Source organism: Camellia sinensis, chromosome 10 (assembly GCF_055761805.1).
Source record: "Camellia sinensis isolate YWXY chromosome 10, ASM5576180v1, whole genome shotgun sequence".
In the NCBI taxonomy this organism is placed as follows: Eukaryota; Viridiplantae; Streptophyta; class Magnoliopsida; order Ericales; family Theaceae; genus Camellia; species Camellia sinensis.
In genome coordinates, this window is record NC_138970.1 from 131,295,659 (window position 1) to 131,315,164 (window position 19,506).

At 37.5% G+C, this 19,506-nt stretch overlaps 2 protein-coding genes across 6 annotated transcripts in view; one reads left to right on the forward strand and one right to left on the reverse strand.

Moving 5' to 3' along the window:
• The window catches only part of LOC114306887 (azadirone synthase LFS), a 175,017-nt gene that overhangs the window by 12,784 nt on the left and 142,727 nt on the right, over window positions 1–19,506 (forward strand). For 4 of the 5 annotated variants that reach the window (XM_082892360.1, XM_082892357.1, XM_082892356.1 and 1 more), the window contains one exon: window positions 6,596–6,898. The exons of the other annotated variant lie outside the window; for it this stretch is intronic. In XM_082892360.1, the coding sequence (XP_082748486.1) occupies window positions 6,596–6,741 (146 nt within the window). In that variant the 3' untranslated portion in view covers window positions 6,742–6,898. Of the gene's footprint in view, window positions 1–6,595; window positions 6,899–19,506 lie in introns of those variants that run through there. 5 annotated transcript variants of the gene reach the window in all.
• The window catches only part of LOC114258903 (NADP-dependent malic enzyme), an 82,655-nt gene continuing 72,818 nt past the window's right edge, over window positions 9,670–19,506 (reverse strand). Inside the window, exons 5-12 of the mRNA XM_082893271.1 lie at window positions 12,788–12,841; window positions 12,545–12,643; window positions 12,364–12,453; window positions 12,207–12,284; window positions 12,020–12,094; window positions 11,798–11,894; window positions 9,861–9,989; window positions 9,670–9,758 (exon numbers count right to left, since the gene is read on the reverse strand). Of these exons, the coding sequence (XP_082749397.1) occupies window positions 9,670–9,758; window positions 9,861–9,989; window positions 11,798–11,894; window positions 12,020–12,094; window positions 12,207–12,284; window positions 12,364–12,453; window positions 12,545–12,643; window positions 12,788–12,841 (711 nt within the window). The remainder of the gene's footprint in view (window positions 9,759–9,860; window positions 9,990–11,797; window positions 11,895–12,019; window positions 12,095–12,206; window positions 12,285–12,363; window positions 12,454–12,544; window positions 12,644–12,787; window positions 12,842–19,506) is intronic.

Sequence of the window (19,506 nt, forward strand, 5' to 3'; positions counted from 1 at the left end):
CAACATTTTCTCTTTCGAATCCAAAATCTGAACAGGCATCTCCTCATATGAAAAATTTTCTTTAATCTGAAATGGCTCATAATCTATCACATGCGACGGACTGTGCACATATTTCCTCAGCATAGACACGTGAAACACATTATGCAGTCCTTCCAACCTAGGGGTAGAGCAACACGATACGCAACCTCACTAACCTTCTCCAATACCTCAAATGGACGAATGTATCTAGGACTCAACTTTTCTTTCTTTCCAAACTTGATCACTCCTTTCCATGGTGATACTTTCAAGAATACCATATCCCCCACATGAAACTCTAAGTCTCTCCTACGATGATCAACAAAACTTTTTTGTCTACTCTGAGTAGTCAATAATCTCTCTCTGATGGTGATAATTTTCTGTGTAGCATCCTCCACCAAATCAGGTCCCAACATCTGCCTCTCACCAACCACATACCAACACAAAGGAGACTTACACTTCCTCCCATACAAAGCCTCATAAGGAGCTACTCCCAAACTAAAATGATAACTATTATTATACGCAAACTCCGTGAGTGGTAAATAATCATCCCAATTACCTCTCCACTCCAAAGCACAAGCCCTCAACATATCCTCAAGGGTTTGAATAGTCCTCTCCGATTGCCCACCTGTCTGAGGGTGATAAGCTGAACTAAAATTTAACTGAGTACCCATCGCTGACTGTAATGCACCCCAAACAAAACGAGGGTCCTGATCTGACACTATTGACGCAGGTGCACCATGCAATCTAACAATCTCCCTCACATACAACTATGCAAATCGAGCTAGAGAATAGTTCATCCGAACTGCAATAAAATGTGCCGACTTGGTTAATTTATCAACAACTACCCAAACTGCATCGTGATTACTACTAGTACGAGGTAAACCACACACAAAGTCCATGGTAATATGATCCCACTTCCACTCTGGTATAAGTAAGGGTTGCAGTTTCCCAGCAGGTTTCTGATGTTCTACTTTAACTTGTTGACACACCAAACACTGAGCCACAAATTCTACAATATCTCCCTTCATACTATTCCACCAAAAATGTTCATGAAGATCCCGATACATGTTAGTGCTTCCAGGATGAATGCTGTAACTAGAACTATGTGCCTCTGCCATAATCTCCTTCCTCAAATCACCACCAGCAGGAATACAAATTCGGCTACGGAATCTAAGCAACCCATCATCACTAACCACAAAGTCTACATGCTTACCCTCTGCCATCTCTCCTTTAATACGCTCATACTGGGGGTCAATCTCCTGAGCTAAACGAATCTGTTCTGTCAAGGTCGGCTGAATTGTCAATTGACTACAATAAGCCCTATCACCAGGCGTAACAACCTCATGCCTCAAATGTCTCATGTCTTTTACCAGACAACTCTCAATAGACAAAGCAGCTACATCTCCAACTGCGACCTTCCTACTCAAGGCATCTGCAACCACATTTGCCTTCCCCGGATGATATAAAATATTCATATCATAATCTTTTAGTAACTCAAGCCATCTTCTTTGCCTCAAATTTAGTTAATTCTGTGTGAAAATATACTTCAAACTCTTATGATCAGTGTAAATCTCACATGACTCATCATACAAATAATGCCGCCAGATCTTAAGAGCGAAAATCACTGCTACTAACTCCAAGTCGTGCGTAGGATAGTTTTTCTCATGTACTTTCAACTGTCGTGACGCATAAGCAATCACCTTCCCAAGCTACATGAGCATACATCCTAAACCCTGTCATGAAGCATCACTATAAATCACAAAACCACCTCCATCTGTAGGTAAGGCAAGGATTGGAGCTGATGTCAATCTCAGTTTAAACTCTTGGAAACTACGCTCACAATCATCATTCCACTAAAAATTTACCCCTTTCCTAGTGAGATTGGTAAGTGGCAAAGCAATATGGGAGAATCCTTCCACAAACCGTCTGTAATACCCAGCAAGCCCTAGAAAGCTACGTACCTCCGTCATAGAAGTAGGTTGTGGCCAATCAACAATTGATGGCACCTTCGTGCTATCCACAGATACCCCATCTTTACTCACTACATGACTCAAAAAGGATACACTACTCAACCGGAATTTACACTTCTTAAATTTTGCATACAGTCTCTTCTCCCTAAGGATCTGAAGTACTACCCTCAAATGCTACTCATGCTCCTCCGTACTCCTCGAAAAAATTAGGATGTCATCAATAAACACTACCACAAATTTATCCAGTTGGGGTTTAATACTATATTCATCAAATCGACGAATGCAGCTAGTGCATTTTTGAGACCAAAAGGCATCACCAAGAACTCATAATGCCCATAACGGGTTCTAAAAGCTATCTTAGGAACATCCTCACCCCTTACCTTTAATTGGTGATAGCCTGACCTCAAGTCAATCTTAGAGAATACTTGAGCTCCCTGCAACTGGTCAAATAGGTCATCAATGCATGGCAAAGGATATCGATTCTTTGCTGTGACTTTGTTCAGTTCTCTATAATCAATACACAATCTCATAGACCCATCCTTCTTCTTCACAAACAACACAGGTGCTCCCCAAGGTGAGATGCTAGGCCTAATAAAACCTTTGTCTAGCAACTCCTGTAACTGAGTTTGTAACTCCCTCAACTCCAACGGTGCCATTCTATAGGGTGCTTTAGAGATAGGTGTTGTATTTGGGACCAAGTTAATGGAAAATTCTACCTCACTATTTGGAGGAAGACCAGGTAAATCCTCTGGAAAAACATCAACATATTCACTCACTATAGGCAACTCCTCTAACTTCTATTCTGGCAGTTTGATACTCACCACACAAGCTAAGTAACCATGACACCGTTTTCTCAACATTCAGTTAGCCTAAAAAGAAGAAATAAAACAAATAGAAGACCCTTTCCTATCTCCTTGAAAGAAAAGCTCATGTTGCTTTGGCATAGCAAAAACTACCCTCTTTCTAAAACAATCAACAGAGGCATGATGCTTCGTCAACCAATCCATCCCCAAAATCACATCAAATCATCTATAAGGAAAAGAAATTCACTGGAAAAATTCTACTATCCATCTCTACCTCACAAGATCTACAAACATCTCCCAATACTACTATTTCTCCTAATAGAGTAGACACGGTAATACAAACATCCAAAGGCTCACAAGGAATAGACAATCCATGTAGATATCTAGATGCTAACTCTTAACCTTGAAACTGAAATCAAGAAAGACTCAACACAAGTTTAAACAAAACCGACTCAACCACACACTACTAAGGACTATAAGGACTCGGACCTCGTCTAAATGATGAAATGCAAGACATGTATCTCGATAAACCTACAGCTCTGATACCACAAATGTCGGCCGTGGCCCACAGGGCCTTAGCTCAAGGCACACGTAAGCCTAAATACGAATCCATACACATTGAATAACTATAAAATAGTCCATTAATAAATAATCAAAACTCAATCCAGTGTCATGCCACAAATATAAACGGCAAAAAAAACCGTAATCAATACCATCCAAACTTATAGAATATAAACAACCCACATATCAAAATAATCCTAAATGAACCTCAATAAAAATAAATATAAATATGCACAAAACTGACATAACAGTCTAAAACAATATAAATGAATGTCCTAGAGGTCCATGCAATTAAGTCCCCGCTACGCCATGAGTCCACTCTAACTCCTTCTAACACCTGGAAATGGTAAACAACTAAGTCAGCTGATAGCTCAGTGAGTAGCAACATGGATAGTATATACAGTTTTGAAAACAGGGATCAATTCCAAAATAAGACATATATCGCAGAAACTAGATTGGCATATAGTTTGGTAAAAGGAATCTATTTCAAAAAGAAGGTTTTGCAGTTCATTAGTTAAAATACTCATATCTCTCAAGAACATGATAAATGATATTTCCCACTTAAAACATATTACAACATGAACACCAATAATTTTTTGGGTACCAAGAAATAACAAATAACATGCCACGCAGTTCTCAAGGCTATAAGCCCCGTTGGATCCAATATCGAACAAAGAGTCATCCTTAGGGTGGCAACCCGGGCCTTTTCTCTAAGACGATCTGATTGAAGGTCACCTAGCCTAACCTAGGTCTTTTCCTTACAATCGTTGAGCACTAGAGTCATCACGGCCCAACCCGGATCTATTCCCTAGTGGCCAGAGTCACCACACACAGTGGAATAATTTCCCTAGACTAAAATATACAAATCGTCCCAATAATCAATACACATCAGTTTCGCAAAACATGGTAGTTCACCATTATAAACATGAGACCAAAACAAATAGTTTATAGTATGCCAAGTTCACACATGTTTCAGAAATAATTTGATTCCATTGATAATCTAAAAATTTATCAAAACAGTTTAGTCCTGAAACAACAATTTAATTTTCCAACAGTTCAGGGTAGGGGAAGACTTATAAAAATATGTAGCATGCAACTACTCACTTGAAAATGAAATAATATAATCCTCGAATAGAGTATGAAAGTCCAACTAGTGCACTAAACCAAGTATGAAAACTGCACGTCACTACTAATTTAGAAATACTAAAGAATAAGAACTAAGTAACCCCAAACTAAAGCGCACTAACACGGCTCAACCTAACTCACCGTTACTCTTAAATACTACCTAAGTTCACGTTCTTCAAGGTCTAAAATCACCCAAGACATGGCTTCAAATCGAAACTTAATTAAAAGTAACTTTAAGATAAAACAGAATTTTAAACTAGTTTTCCCAATCTATTCGCCAACTTTGAAAATTAAAAAATCCACTCCACGTTGTTCGCAAAATTCTAAAACCCTCCGGATATCAACTGCTATATCCTAAGTTTCAAACCCAAATGGTTTCACTTGATTTGCTTGTCAAAATAATTATCTACAATTAATTATATCTAAATAGATTGTTTTCTGCAGTACTTTAAAGAAATTAATGATTCTCTTAGTATACATGAGCAATCAATGCAAGGCCAAAAACGTACGAAACTAGACTCGTAGACAGTTCTAATGATGCTGATTTGATAATTTTCGGATTTATACCCAAAGAGAACAACACTCCCGAACTTACTGTTTAAAACCAATTTTCTGGACAGATTTGAACGCATTAGTTTCGATGGATTTTGACTCTCAAAAATTATGAGAGAATTCAGATATGCAATTCAATATGTAATTAATCTACTATAAAACTTTCAGTTCAAAATTCATTCGTTTGATATGGTTTCTTGATTTTTAAAGTTTGTGATTCTGTACAGAATTTTTGGACTAAGAATTACACCATTCATTATACATGAATTTAAGTCCTCAGATTTCTTAATAGTATATATATACACAAATTACATACACCTACAACCTCCCCATCAATGAATTAAATCATAAAATAGAATAAGGATAAAGAACAAATATAAAATAAAGAAGAAAGTTAGAACCCTACCACACACCCAAAAGTTCTTTGATTGCAACTTCTGTTTTTTTTTTTCCTTCTCTCAAAGTCTCTCCCGTGGCTGATGTGTTGTTTCCCTATGTGATGAACAAATAATAGAGTAGGGTTTGTATTTATTTTATTTTATACTAGTGGTTGGATACACCTAAAGCATGTGTAGGTCAAATATATAAATAAATATATGAAACATATATATAAGTTATATACAACTCAAATGGTAAGAGTCTTACATATTAACCATGTGGTTTAGAGTTCAAGTCACACCCTCTTCTCTAATTTTTTTTTTTAGGTTTAAAATTAATTAAAAGATCATTCAATAATAATTAATTTGCACTTTAGGATTCACCATCAAAATATTTGAGATTGTGAAATTATTATTATTTAATTTTTTACTTGATTTGTATATTCGGGTTCTCACAATCGCCAAGGGAGAGATAGAGAAAATGGGCAGGAGGTGGGCAACAGAGGGCGGAGCCATGGGGGAGTTGCTCAAGTAGGGGGAGGAAAAAGTGGATGGAGTAGATGAGCCATCAAGGTGGTACCGAGGGCGGGTAGGGGGCTAGGGGTGGTGGGAGGGTCTAGCTGACGTTGGTTTAGGGTTTTGTCTTTTTTTGTAATTTGGCATAGAGGTAAAACGGTATTAAAAAAGGGGGGAGGGGAATTCAATTTTACTCCTTGTAGTTTGAGTTTGGGGCACTTTACCTGTCCGTGATTCAAATATAGATGGTTTAATTAATAAAATTTGTGATTAATTTAAAATTAAGTGTATAATATCAGAGATAAAGAGGATTAGTTTTTTTTTTTCATACAAGGGTAAAATAGTCTTTTGATGATTACTACTAACGGATGTTAGATTGTAATTTAGTCGAAAACTATAATGGGGCAAATATGCCTATATTTAAATCACATGTGGGTAACGTGATCCGGTCTCAAACTCTGAGGGGATAAAGTGAAATTTGAAAAAAAAAAAATACTGAATTTGGGATGTCCAACAATATTTTTGGGATGCATTTAAAGGCTCCCTAGATTACTGAGCTAGTGTCTAATTAAAATTGAAAACCTTTTCGCATTAATAAAAATGCATGAAGGATATGCTCGAATTCTTTGTTTTTGTGAAGTTTCTCTATTTTTTAATGCTTCTTTTCCACCAGGTTTCCTCCTATCAAATGTGAAACTTACATGCTCCAGCGGTACAAGGAAACTCGCGCTGTTCTCGAGTCATACGAAAAATGATACGCCAAACTCTACTGTTATTATTACTGGGATTTTCGCTTCAAGTGTAGAACACAAAAGTTAGCTCCTTCCTGCCGTGGTTTGTATAGAAACAGGTTCACTTAGTTGAATATTGGGGAAATATCATGTAATCTTTTTTTGGTTGCAAATGTAATGTTGATATATATGTAAAACATGTATGAGAATATGCAAAATATTTATTAAAATTTTATCTTTTTTTTTTTTTTTTTGGATCACTAGTAGGATTTTATTTTGTATGCTACATTTACATTTGAAAGAGTTCACCAAGCAAATAATTAGGTTATGTTGTGTATTGTGGAGAAAATAAGTTTTCACTATGGATATATATATTTGGTTAGTATATATGTTCCATTCATTTGACATTTGATTAATGGTTGCAATTGCCACAAGTTGCACTACTATTTGATAATGTTTTTTATTTTTATTTTTATTTTCATTTTCTGGAAAATGCAAAATAAATATTTTTGCAAATTATTTATTACTGGAAATGATTTTTGTGAAAATTTTCTGAAAACAATTCACTTTTAACACACAAAAAAAAAAAAAAATTGTTTTTAGATTTTTGGTAAGTCGGTATTTGATTAACCAAAAAACAACCGAGCCCAATATGAAAAGGGCTACAACTCTAAATAGTAAAAGCCTCTAGTTTGAAGAGGCAACAATTAAAACCTAGAATTCTATAAAAGGATAGTTCTCACAACTCAAAAGTTAGGCGAAAACGAAATATGAAAAAAAAATTCACTAGTCTCGAGAGGCTACGTAAATTCTCTCCATTTTTGTTTTTTAACCCTTGCTCTCAGATTTCAACTCAATTCAACAACACTAGCACATCCTAGTTTTTTTTTTCCCCTTGCCATTTTGATGATAAAGAAAAGATCAAAATCACCGAACTTCGTTCAGCTTCAAATAATTTAAGGATATTTTTACTTGACCCATATGGGGTGTGACCACCTAATAACAATAGGGCACATATGATTATTTTTTCAAAAAATAAGAAATAAAGTGACTGTATCCCATCATGTGTTTTATAGGTTATTCTTATAATTTTTATTCGGATATGACTTATCTTCATGTGAATTGGACCACATCGTTGTCTCATTTGTGCTCACCATATCGTTATTGTGTGTTTTGAATCTTTCCAACGGCTATTTCTCCTATTCCAATGGCTATATTTGCTCTCCAACGGTCAAATGAAGATGAGGGACTATAAACAGAAGATATACATTCATCTATAAGTGAGAGAGAGGATAATCTCCAAAATAGGAGAAAATACAATAATTTCACACTGTAACTTTCATATCATCTCTATGAACTTTAATTGTTTAAATCCAACTCTTTAGGAGTTTAATGTACAAAATGCTTTACGCATTTTTTTCTAAAAATCATCTGTGAAGGGCTGTTATACCCATGAGCTTCATTGTGAGTGTCTGAGAGAGAGACACCTGAGAGATTTGGTAACACCAAAAGAGGGGCTGTTATGGTGGGTTTGCTTTTTGGGATTTTTGGAACAAAATTTTTGTTGCAAAAGTCTTGCAAGTATTTGGTAAATTTGCTAGTGTAAATCTATTAGATAAACACTGGAAATACTCGAGGGGGAGCTTTGAGGAATGGACGTAGGTTTGGGTTGAAACCGAACCACTATAAATCTTGTGTTTGCCTTCTCTCTCTCTCTCTCTCTCTCCTTTATATTTATACTTTCAGCTCTGTTTTGCTTTGACTTGATTTGCTCACACACATTATTGCTCATGTTTTACATATTCAGTCTTTTATTTTACTTGAGTTGACCAAGTTAATTTTATTGAATTATTTCATTTTAAGTTATATTTATCAACTCAATTTCCCCCCTCTTGTGTTGTCTACATGGTGTGACACTATGAATAAAAAGTTCAACCTTGCTCAGTTTGTTACATATATAAGCAAGTTCAAATTAAATTTTTAGACTTGTTTAATAAACTCAATAAGAGCTCAACTCTACTAAGTTTGTTACATATATAAACAATGTCAAACCAATCTTTTGAGCTCGTTTAATAAGTGAGTCACTCAAGGTTCTAGTCAAATTTTTTTCTTCATTATTGAGTTTCAAACCAAACTTGAGCATAATTAGTATTTTTCTTCATTATTAAGTTTCAAACGGAACTTGTTCATTATTGACTTTATCAAACTCGAGCATAATTAGTATTTTTCTTCATTATTAAGTTTCAAACCAAACTTGAATATAATTAGTATAAAGAAACTGAGTTGAGCTCAAGCATTAATTAGCATAAATATTCAAGCTCAACTTAAACTTTTCTTTTTTGAGCTTGATAAACAAACGAGCTCAGCTCGGCTCATTTGCCACACTGGCCACCAAGAACCAACAACTAAGAGAAATAAATCAATGGGGAAGATACAATTTAGCTTTTGGGCTAAAGAACGCTTGGATTGATTTATTAAAAAACACTGTATTCTATTACAATTACATAGCAATTAACTTGAAAATCTTTTGTCCAGCTCTGTCGCTCTCTCATATCCTTCTGTTTCGAACTCTCTCTATCATACGATTCAAGTGAAGCTTAGCATGAAAGTTAGTAATACATCTTGAGAATGACAAGCTTGGCATTCCAAATCCTTAATTGAGGCAAGTGGTTGATTCTACAAGTACCACTGCATCGGATGCTTCACTGGTAAGTCTGAATTTCTCCATATTTCCACAGCTTTTGTGACTTCACAGAGATTACTAAACTGGTAGTGAGTAGCGAGTAGAGATTGAAGTTGATAATGTGTCATCTAAAACCAACCTTTCATCTAACCCGACTCTTACTGTCATGGTTCTAATATAAACACTAAAGCTTACAACACCACAAAAGTTCCGAAACACCATGATTAGAATGTAGAGGGAAAAGGAGAAACACCAAACAAGAATGTATAACAGACTCTGAAGAAGCACACTACATTAACTACTAGCCATAGTTTCTGCTCACAATTCAACAATTCATCGGAAGCTTCTGTAATTAGGAGTATACATGCAGTTTTTGGCGTACTTCAACAGATTATCACACTGAGGGAGACGCGTTGCCAACACTACGAAACATTGTGAAAGTCATAAAAATAAACATGATTCAAAGGGCAATTATAGCGGTGGTAAGACACATGAAGCAACCAAAGGTACACTTACTAACTCACCAAGTTCATATGCTTTAGCAGCCACATTAGCAGCAATGTGGCCAGAGATCTTTCTGATATTAGAGAATGGTGGATAGATCAAACCCTTGTCCAAATTCTCATTTTTTACTTGCTCAGCCAAAGCCTCTGCTGTTACAAAGGAAAGTAGATGATTTAGATACAAGGGTGAACCATTCTATTTATTTGTCGTGCCTGTCGCCTAGAATTACAATTTAATAGGTTCCGCCAAAAGTTTTCCATAGTGCTTCACACATGATTATGTGCAACCCAGTGTAAAAAACTTCTGTTAAAAGGGTATCTAGAGAGGGCAAGGTGTGCAGATACTGTTTCAATGACTTGAACCTACGCCACCAGGGACGCTAATGGCAAATCGCCCTTACAGAACCATATCACACATCAAGGGAATAAAACAAACAAAATGCATTTTTTGAGTTTACATTCTATTGGAATCTGAGTAAACATCTCAAAACTTTTTCTAAAGAGAGTCTGTTCATTATTTATGACTTGCATATATATGTGACCAGATGAAAGGGAAAAAAATAATAAAGCATAAGTAAAATGAAATAAAATAAAGGAATGAATTCTTTGCTCTTCAATTAGCAAGTAAATTGTATTCAACTTATAATGTATCTAATTATGTAATATGTAGTGCACTTATAAGCTGCCAGAAGCATTTCATCGTGTACATGAATTGCACTAGAGACGACCAAACGCAAACCAAATCCAGGAAAAATATATGCATTATTTGCCTGAATTGATCACTAAAAACAAAAGGTGCCATCAAAATCAGTTTTTAGTATCCATCTCAGATGTATTAAGTATATGACACCAAAAAACTGGAAGAATAAAGTAATAGAACCTGGCCGGGTAGATAGAGTTTGCCATTGTATTCTACAGGGTCAAATGGACTTCCACTTGCAAAAATTGCATGTCCCTTTTTTTAGAATATAGAAATTTATTAGTTTTGTATTTAAGTCCAATCAGACATTACTTTGCATCAAAGTATCAAATTATAGGATAAGAAAAAGTGCATAATTTATTTTCACCTGACTCTAGGTGTAAGCTTCTTCATCTGTGCACTCAGATTGTGAGGTTGGGTTAGAAAGAGCCATAATGAGAGGTTTCTGCATGCCATTCATTTAGAGTCTTATTGTAAAATTTTGGAGAGAGAGAGAGAGAGAGAGTACCTCATTGAAGGAGGCCATGGCCTCAATCACCTCTGTTGTGAATGTTCTTCCCACTCTAGATGAACCAAATGGACTTCCAAAGGTAAACTCACCAACTCACCAAGTTCATATTCTTTAGCAGCTACATCAGCAGCAAATGTGGGCCGAGATCTTTCTGATATTAGAGAATGGTGGATAGATCAAACCCTTTGTTACAAAGGAAAGTAGATGATTTAGATACAAAGGTGAACCATTCTATCTATTTGTCGTGCCCATTTGCATAGAAGTAACTTCAATTCAATAGGTTTTGTCAAAAGTTTTCCATCGTGCTTTGCACATGATTATGGGCAGCCTAGTGTATGAAGCTTATGCTAAAACGGGATCTAGAGAGGATAAGATATACATAGTTTTTCTTTCATTTTTGCAGAGACTGTCTATGACTCAAACCTGTGCTACTAGGGATGCTAATGGCAAGCCTTACCATTGAGCCAAATCACCCTTACAAAACCAGATCATACATCAAGGGAATAAAACAAACACAAGGTGTTATTTAGTTTACATTCTATTGGAATCTGAGTAAACATCTCAAAAAATTTTCTAAGAGTTTATTCATTATTTATGCCCTATATAGATATGTGACCAGAGGAAATGGAAAAAAAAAAATAAAGCAAAGTAAAATGAAATAAAATAAAGGAAAGAATTCCTTTCTCTTCAATAAGCAAGTAAACTGTATCCAACTTATAATATATCTAATTATGTTATATGTAGTGCACTTATAGGCTTCCAGAAGCATTTCATCATGTACATGAATTGCACCAGAGATGACCAAACCCAAACTAAATCCAGGGAAAATATATGCATTATTTGCCTGAATGGATCACAAAAGAAAAAAGAAAAAGAAAAAGAAAAAGCCATCAAAATAAGTTTTTAGTATCCATCTCAGATGTATTAAGGATATAACACCAAAAAACTAGAAGTACAAAGTAATAGAACCTGGCCAGGTACAAAGACTTTGTCGTTGTATTCCATAGGGTCAAATGGACTTCCACTAGCAAAAATTGCATGTCCCTTTTTTTAGAACAAAGAAATTTATTAGTTTTGTATTTAAATCCAATCAGACATTACTTTGCATTAAAGCATCAAATTATAGGATAAGAAAAAATACATAATTTATATTTACTTGACTCCAGGTGTAAGCTTCTTCAGCTGTGCACTTAGATTGCGAGGTTGGGTTGGAGAGAGCCATAATGAGAGGTTTCTGCATGCCATTCATTTAAAGTCTTGAGAGGAAATTTTGTATAGAGAGAGAGAAAGAGAGAGAGAGAGAGAGAGAGTACCTCATTGAAGGAGGCCATGGCCTCGATCACCTCTTTTGTGAATGTTCTTTCCACTCCAGATGAACCAATTAGAACTGTCGACTTGATAACCTGATGACATTTGAAAATGAAATGGAGTCCAACAATCACTGAGAACTATCTTCTTATAATAAAATATAGACACAGAGGGAATGCATCAAACCTTGCCAGCATCTAAAAGATCCTTAACGGGTTCATGTTCGGGAGCCCAAGGTTTCTTGAAGTGTTGAAGGGAATTCTTACAAGAACTAACGATCAATCCCTGCAACAGAAATCACACGCTATGATTAATGCAAGACACAAGTGCCAAAAAAGGTCAAAATGGAAACAAAATAAAAATAGGAAGAGTCATGATCGACAAAATATCCATCATTTAGCAAGGAACCTTCACTAGACTTTTCACTACCTTTGAGTCCACAAGCCAGATCTTCTTATGCATCGTTTCCAAAGGAGCTTTGGTCTATAACAGATGAATAAAACAAGAAAATCACCGAGCAACTATGAGATTATATATTGTATATATGGCATGATTGTGTAAAAATAGAATTCTTTGTATTTTTTTTTTCTTTGTATTTCCTTTTTTAGTCCTAGGTTTAGGCTATATAAATCGATGACCTCTTTGTAAACAATACACAATTGAATATACGACTTCTTTTAGAATACTTACATAGTATCAGAGCCATGTTTGTAACCCTAGCGCCGTCATCTTCCTCAGTTGTCTCTTATCAGTCTCTGTGCTCGCAAACCCTAGCACCGTCATCTGCCTCAGCTGTCAGTCTGTGTGCTCGCGAGCCCTAGCCGTCAGTCTGTGTATTCGCGAGCCCTAGCACGGTCGTCTCCCTCAGCCCTTTCTACTAAGTCTCGTCATTGCATCATCGTCGTCTCCCTCAGTCATATTTGCTTCTCCTCGCCTCATCTCTGATTTGTCTCATCTCGGATTACATTGTCGCGACCACTGTATCTCTCTCTCTCTCTCTGCTTGTGTAGCTTGGTTTGGTTTGTGGTTAATAAACTCAAAATTTATTTCAGATTTATTATTGTTTGACCCAACACCTTCTAAATATTATAATTCTATAACCCTTGTTTCATTTTAATGTCGGATACTAAAACCCAAGCTATCAAGTGCAAACTCATTGGTAACAATTATGCCTATTGGGCCAGTGTTGTGTAGAAATTTCTTCTTGGTCAGAAAAAGGGGATATGTTTCTAGTTCTGTTCCTCAGCCATTGGACTCAAAGGCGGAAGGATATCTGACTTCTTGTGATACTTGGGATTGTGATAATGCCCAAGTTCTGACCTGGTTTCATAATTCTGTGGATGATCGTATTGGAATGATGTTTTCTAAATACAGTACTGCCAAGAAGGTGTGGGGTTATTTACAGGGTGTTTATCAGCAGTTCAACTTTGCCAAGCAGTATGAGTTCGAAATAGCTATTCAGAGTGCTCGTCAACGGGATCAGACTATTCAGGATTTCTATATTGAGATGACACGTCTCTAGGATCAATTGGCTCTCATGGAACCATCTAGCCTCAAGGTACTAGACACTTATTTTGAGCTTCGAGAACAGTGTCGTTTAGTGCAGTTCTTAATGGCTCTTTCCCCCCAATGTGAGGCTATCCATGGTGGCATCCTTCATCGGTCTCCTTTTCCCTCTGTAGATGCTATTGTTTGTGAGCTCTTCTCCGAGGAAACCCGTCTTAAGACGGCCAGTCAGACTCTATCACTATCTGTCTTCTTGGCTCCTACTCAACCTCCTCTGCTGTCAAACCCCTCTCATCAGCTTCATGTCACTACAAAGCCCAAGAAGGGGCCACTAGCCTCTGATGAGTGTGCTTTTTGTCATCAGAAGGGACATTGGAAGTACAATTGTCCCAAGAAGGGCCGTCAGTCTGCTCAGTCTTCTTAGTCGTCTCAGCCACAGTTTCGAGGTCCTGCTCCGAGTACTGTTCGCCCTCTTGTTGCTTATACTGCCTCTACTCCAGCTTCTGATCCTGACTTGGCTTCCTTGAGTGCCCAAATTGCCCAGCTTTAGCATCTTTGGTCCACCTCTCAGTCATCTTCATCTACCTCTGCTCTTACCTCTCTTTATTCAGGTTTTCTTAGGTCCTCTTCAGGTATTCCTTCCTTTGTCCGGCTTTTTAATTCTGGTGCCTCTCATCATATGACTCCTCACCTTTCCTTACTCCAAAACTATATCCCCCCTCCCTTTCCTATTACTATTAATACTGCTAATGAGACTGGTATGTTTGTCCTATCTATTGAGTCTGTTTTATCCTTTGCCACGCCTACTGTTACTATTCCCTTTGTTCTTTATGTTCCTCAATTGTCTGTTAGCTTATTTTCTATCAATCAGCTTGATGCTTTTGGTTTTGATATTATCTTTTCTTCTTTTGTCTGTTGTGTGCAGGATTGGGTGTCCAAGAAGCAGATTGGGACCAGCCGTAGAGTTGGAGATATCTATGTGGTGGAAAGTCTGCATCTTCCTCTGTCTACCTCCCCCGTTGCACTTTCATCTCTTCAGTTAGATTCTCAGCTGAGTCAGTTTTATTTATGGCATTCTCGCCTAGGTCATTTGTCTGTCGACTGTTTGCGGCTTTTAGCTCAATCAGGATTGCTAGGTAAATTTTTTCCTAGTCAAATTAATGAGTGCCGAGGATATAAACTTGCTAAAATAATAGTTTTACCTTTTAATAACAGTATTTCTATTTTTGCTTCCCCTTTTTCTCTTGTACATACTAATGTCTGGGGCCCTTCTCTTATTTTTCCTAAAGGGGGTTCTGCATAATATGTGTCCTTTGTTGATGATTGTACCTACTATACTTGGGTTTATCTTATGGCTCATAAATTTGATTTTTACCAGATATATTGTACTTTCAGTCTATGATCACTGCACAATTTAAGGCCACAATTGAAATACTTCGGTCTGACTTGGGTGGGGAATACTATAAAACTGAATTATGTGAGTATTTGGCTCTATTGGGTACCATTCACCAAACCTCCTATACTGATACCCTTGCCTAAAATGGTCGTGTTGAGTGTAAACACCGTCACCTCCTTGAGACAGCTTGATCTCTCCTTTTTTCTGTCTTTGTTCCGACACCATTCTGGGGTGAGGCAGTTCTTACCGCTGCTTTCCTTCTTAATCACATGCCGACTCCCCTACTCTCAGGTCAATCCCCTTATAAAGCTCTATATTCCCAACCTCCCAATTATTCCCTCATGCGTGTCTTTGGGTCTACTTGTTTTGTCCTCCTTCCCCGTAAAGATAGGACCAAACTTAGTGCCTGGTTTGTCTTGTGTGTCTTTTCAGCGTACAGTCTTACTCAGAAAGGCTACCATTGTTATGACCTTGTCTCTCGTCGCCTTTATGTCTCCCGTCATGTTGCCTTTCTCAAACGTCTGTCTTACTTTCAACTTCCCCCTCTCATTGCTTCCGTTTCTAAAGAAGATTCGGTTCACATTGACCCATTTCCTTCAGGGGTCCTATCTGATGAGTACATCTCCACTGTTCCTCCTGAGGCCATTCCTAGTTCTCTGTCTGCGTCATCCATGGCTCCTTCTCCTCCCTTTTCAGCTTCTTCTTTCCCTTCGTTGTTGGTCTATTCTCGTCGCCAGGCTCCCCCACCACCAGTTGTCTCTACTCCTGTTACTGCTCCTATTTTTGACAGCTCTAATCCTACTATGCACCGATATCCCATTTGTGAGCGTCGTCCTCCAAACAGGTTAGGTTGGTCTAATACATAATTTTTGCTTCCTATCGTAGTTTTTTGTCTGTTATTCATTCTTTTTCAAAATCACAGTCTTATACGGAGGCTTATAAAGATCCTAATTGGGTTCAAGCTATGGAGGATGAGTTGTTTGCCTTACAGAAGACTAACACTTGGGAGTTTTTCCTTTGCCTGCTGGCAAGAATCTGGTTGGTTGCAAATGGGTCTATAAAGTCAAGACTCATTCTGATGGTTCTCTCGAGCGCTACAAAGCTCGCTTGGTTGTGTAGACACCCCATTTTTGACCGTCCTCAAGACTTGGACGTCATCGTTTGAACACTTGATGATCATCCTTGCTCGTGTTCATTTTGAGTTCCCGGAAGTCCCGGCTGCGCGCCTTGCCTTAGGATCTCTCAACTTGTCTGTTTTGTGCTTGGTTGTGGACCAAGGACTTGTGGTTTTGTTTCTGAGGGAAGACGGTGGCTTGTTAGCGATCCCCTCAACCCATCTGCCAAGGCATGAAGCCATCAACCTTGTTTTCTTGCCATCAGCCAAAAGTGTTGGCTGATCGGCACTCTTTTTGGTCGATCGGCACTTTGTTTGGTCGATCGGCCTTGTTTTCTGGCCGAGCCCTATTCATCTGCTTTATGCCGATATTTTATGCCAACTGTCACAGCTGACATGCACAATTCACATCCTCCATACACCATACACGTGTATAGAGGGATTTGCACCTTGTTCTAGCTTCTCCAAGAAGCTTTGGAATTGAATTCCTATAAGAAGGGAGCTCCTCCCTTCTTAGAGGTTCAGAAAATTGATATAGAATATATATCTCTCTCTCTATATATTTGTGTGTGTGTTCGTGCTCTAAAGGGTATTTTGTTCATACTTTTGCACTAGAGCACCTAGTAGAGCACCATCCTTGGTTGCTGAGGTGCTAGGGAGTTGGTGTTAGAGTTCTTGAGGTGGTTTAAGCCTGGAAAACCTGTTGGAGCTTTGTTCTTGAAGGTGTTCTTCAAGGGTGAGCAAACTTGCTTTTAAACCCCCATTCTTGCTTAAGTTCTTAGACCTACTTGCTTATTGTTTTAAGCTTAACTCTTAACTTGTAATAACCCGACCCTCGTGCATGTTCTTTGTTATATTTTCGGATCCTATTCTATGATTTGAATGCTTACTGTGAAATCCTATGGGAACTTTAAATTAAGTAAGTGAACCATATGATTAAGGATGTCTATTTGTTCAACAAGAAAAGTATCTGTTACATTAGAAGGGTTGAATCGAAATTGGAGGCCTTATGGGCTTAATTATCTGAAATTGATTTTATATATGTGATTAGCATAATTTTTAGGTAATATTAAGCATTTTTGGGAAATTTCAATTTCGGATGTTTAAACGATTGACTTTTGTCTTATTAGCTCTTATAGCTCTTATAAATATGTATGTGTTCTTTAAGCTTTGGACTTAGTTCAACATATTTCCTGGAAAAGGATAGTAAGAGTAGAGAGAAATAAGAAGGGAGTTTCAATAAAGGCTAGAGATTGAATAACCTAGAGAGACTTTGGGAGATCTCAACTCAAGGTAAGTTTGTCTATCTTTTATAATTCCTCTCTTGAATTTGAGGGTGATGCGACCGTGATAATTGAACCCAAGGTGTAGTTGGATCATGTTTTATCCGTTGGATGAGTTTGAACTAAGTTGCTTATGTATGTATGTGGAGAAATTAGTTTTGATTTCTTACTTTCTCATGATAGATCATGAAGAACTTACCTTATATATATATATATATGTGATGATACATGTGATGTTGATGCAAAAAGGAAATTGGATTGTGGGTGAGAATTTAAGAACCCTTATGGACTTGTGTATGTTGAACTAAAGTATATTAGTTTGATGTATGTAATTGTCATTGTATTTACATGAATTTGGGTCATGTTTTACCAATTAGGAGAGTTATTTTGAGCCTTGTTCATGTTTTCCAAAAGGTGCGATTTTGCAAGAATTTTCGGACAATTTTGGGTAGAATCGCCGCACGTGCGGGGGTCATGGCCGCACGTGCGGGAAGTGGTGGAAAACAGGGGCTTGGCCACTGTCTAAAAGGCACGTGCGGGACATTTTGCCGCACGTGTGGGAGAGCTTGCCGCACGTGCGGGGCTCACAGCCGCACGTGCGGCCCATGCTGAAAAACATGGATCGCTCCGTTTTGCGTGTAGAACCCTCTAATGTTGTCGGAATATGTATTTGATGCCTTTTAATATGTATAAATTTCTTCGAAGTAAAACGAAACAAAAAGAAATCTAATATGAAAAGGAAACTAAAGTGTAAAGGTTGAATGTGTGCAGGGCACACTCCGGGAGGAACAAGCACATCATCACAACACTGTGAGTAGTAATATCATTATCCGCTTTACATATGGCTAATGATTTTCATTAGTATTTCGTTTACGCAACTATGTTAATGTTTCAAGTATGCAACTATGTTCATGTTTCAAGTATGTATGTTAATGTTCAAGTATGTTCCAAGTATGTAAAGAAAGAAATGGGAAAGATAAAATACCTTCCTTCTATAAGACTCTGGGCCTACGACCATTCAATATAAGTTGTTATGATATGAAACAAAGTGCTTCACGGAACTAAGTGCTACGACGTGAGCCACCTCTAGAATCCGTGTGAGACACCTCTTGAGTTCGTATAAATATATTCAAGGGCTTAAAGCCAAATTATTCAAGGGCATAATGCCACCATGTTTAAGGGCCTTGTGCCACCATGTTTAAGGGCATCATGCCACCATGTTCAAGGGCTTCAAGCCATTATGATTTAAGATGTGATATGTCAAGCTGTTATGTTCAAGACTGGGCCTAAGGCCGCTATAAAATGAACACAGAATCAGGCTAACAATGTGACCTCTGCACTTCCATATGTATTGATATATGTCGTGTTTCAAGTTGAGCATTGTTTCATTTGTGTATTACTATTCACTGAGCCCGGCTCACTCTCTGTTATGTCTGTTTCTATAGGCAACCAACCAGGTGGTCAATCCTAACCCATGACACCCAGTTTCTTTTGTCAACCCTCGTGTATCCAGGCACTTGCGAGGCCGCTTATTTTGCGAAGTTTATTAAGATAATTGGCTTACTTTTTGACCATTCTTCCAAGGTTGAATGTATATAACTTCAACAGATTTGTTCATGCCCGATTATAAGGCTGGATCTGTATATGTGTTTGTGTATAAGTACTGCTAAGGAATATTTTTTGACTTTATCGGTCTGTTATGGTGCATGTGATGTATGAGATCCTGGCATATTAGAAATAGCTCAATGGAGTTTGTTTGGTTTATTATTCTTCTAATATTTTGTGCTTCCGACAAGGCCCCATATGCTATATATATACCAGGTAATATGTCTGTTTTGAATGGGTCATG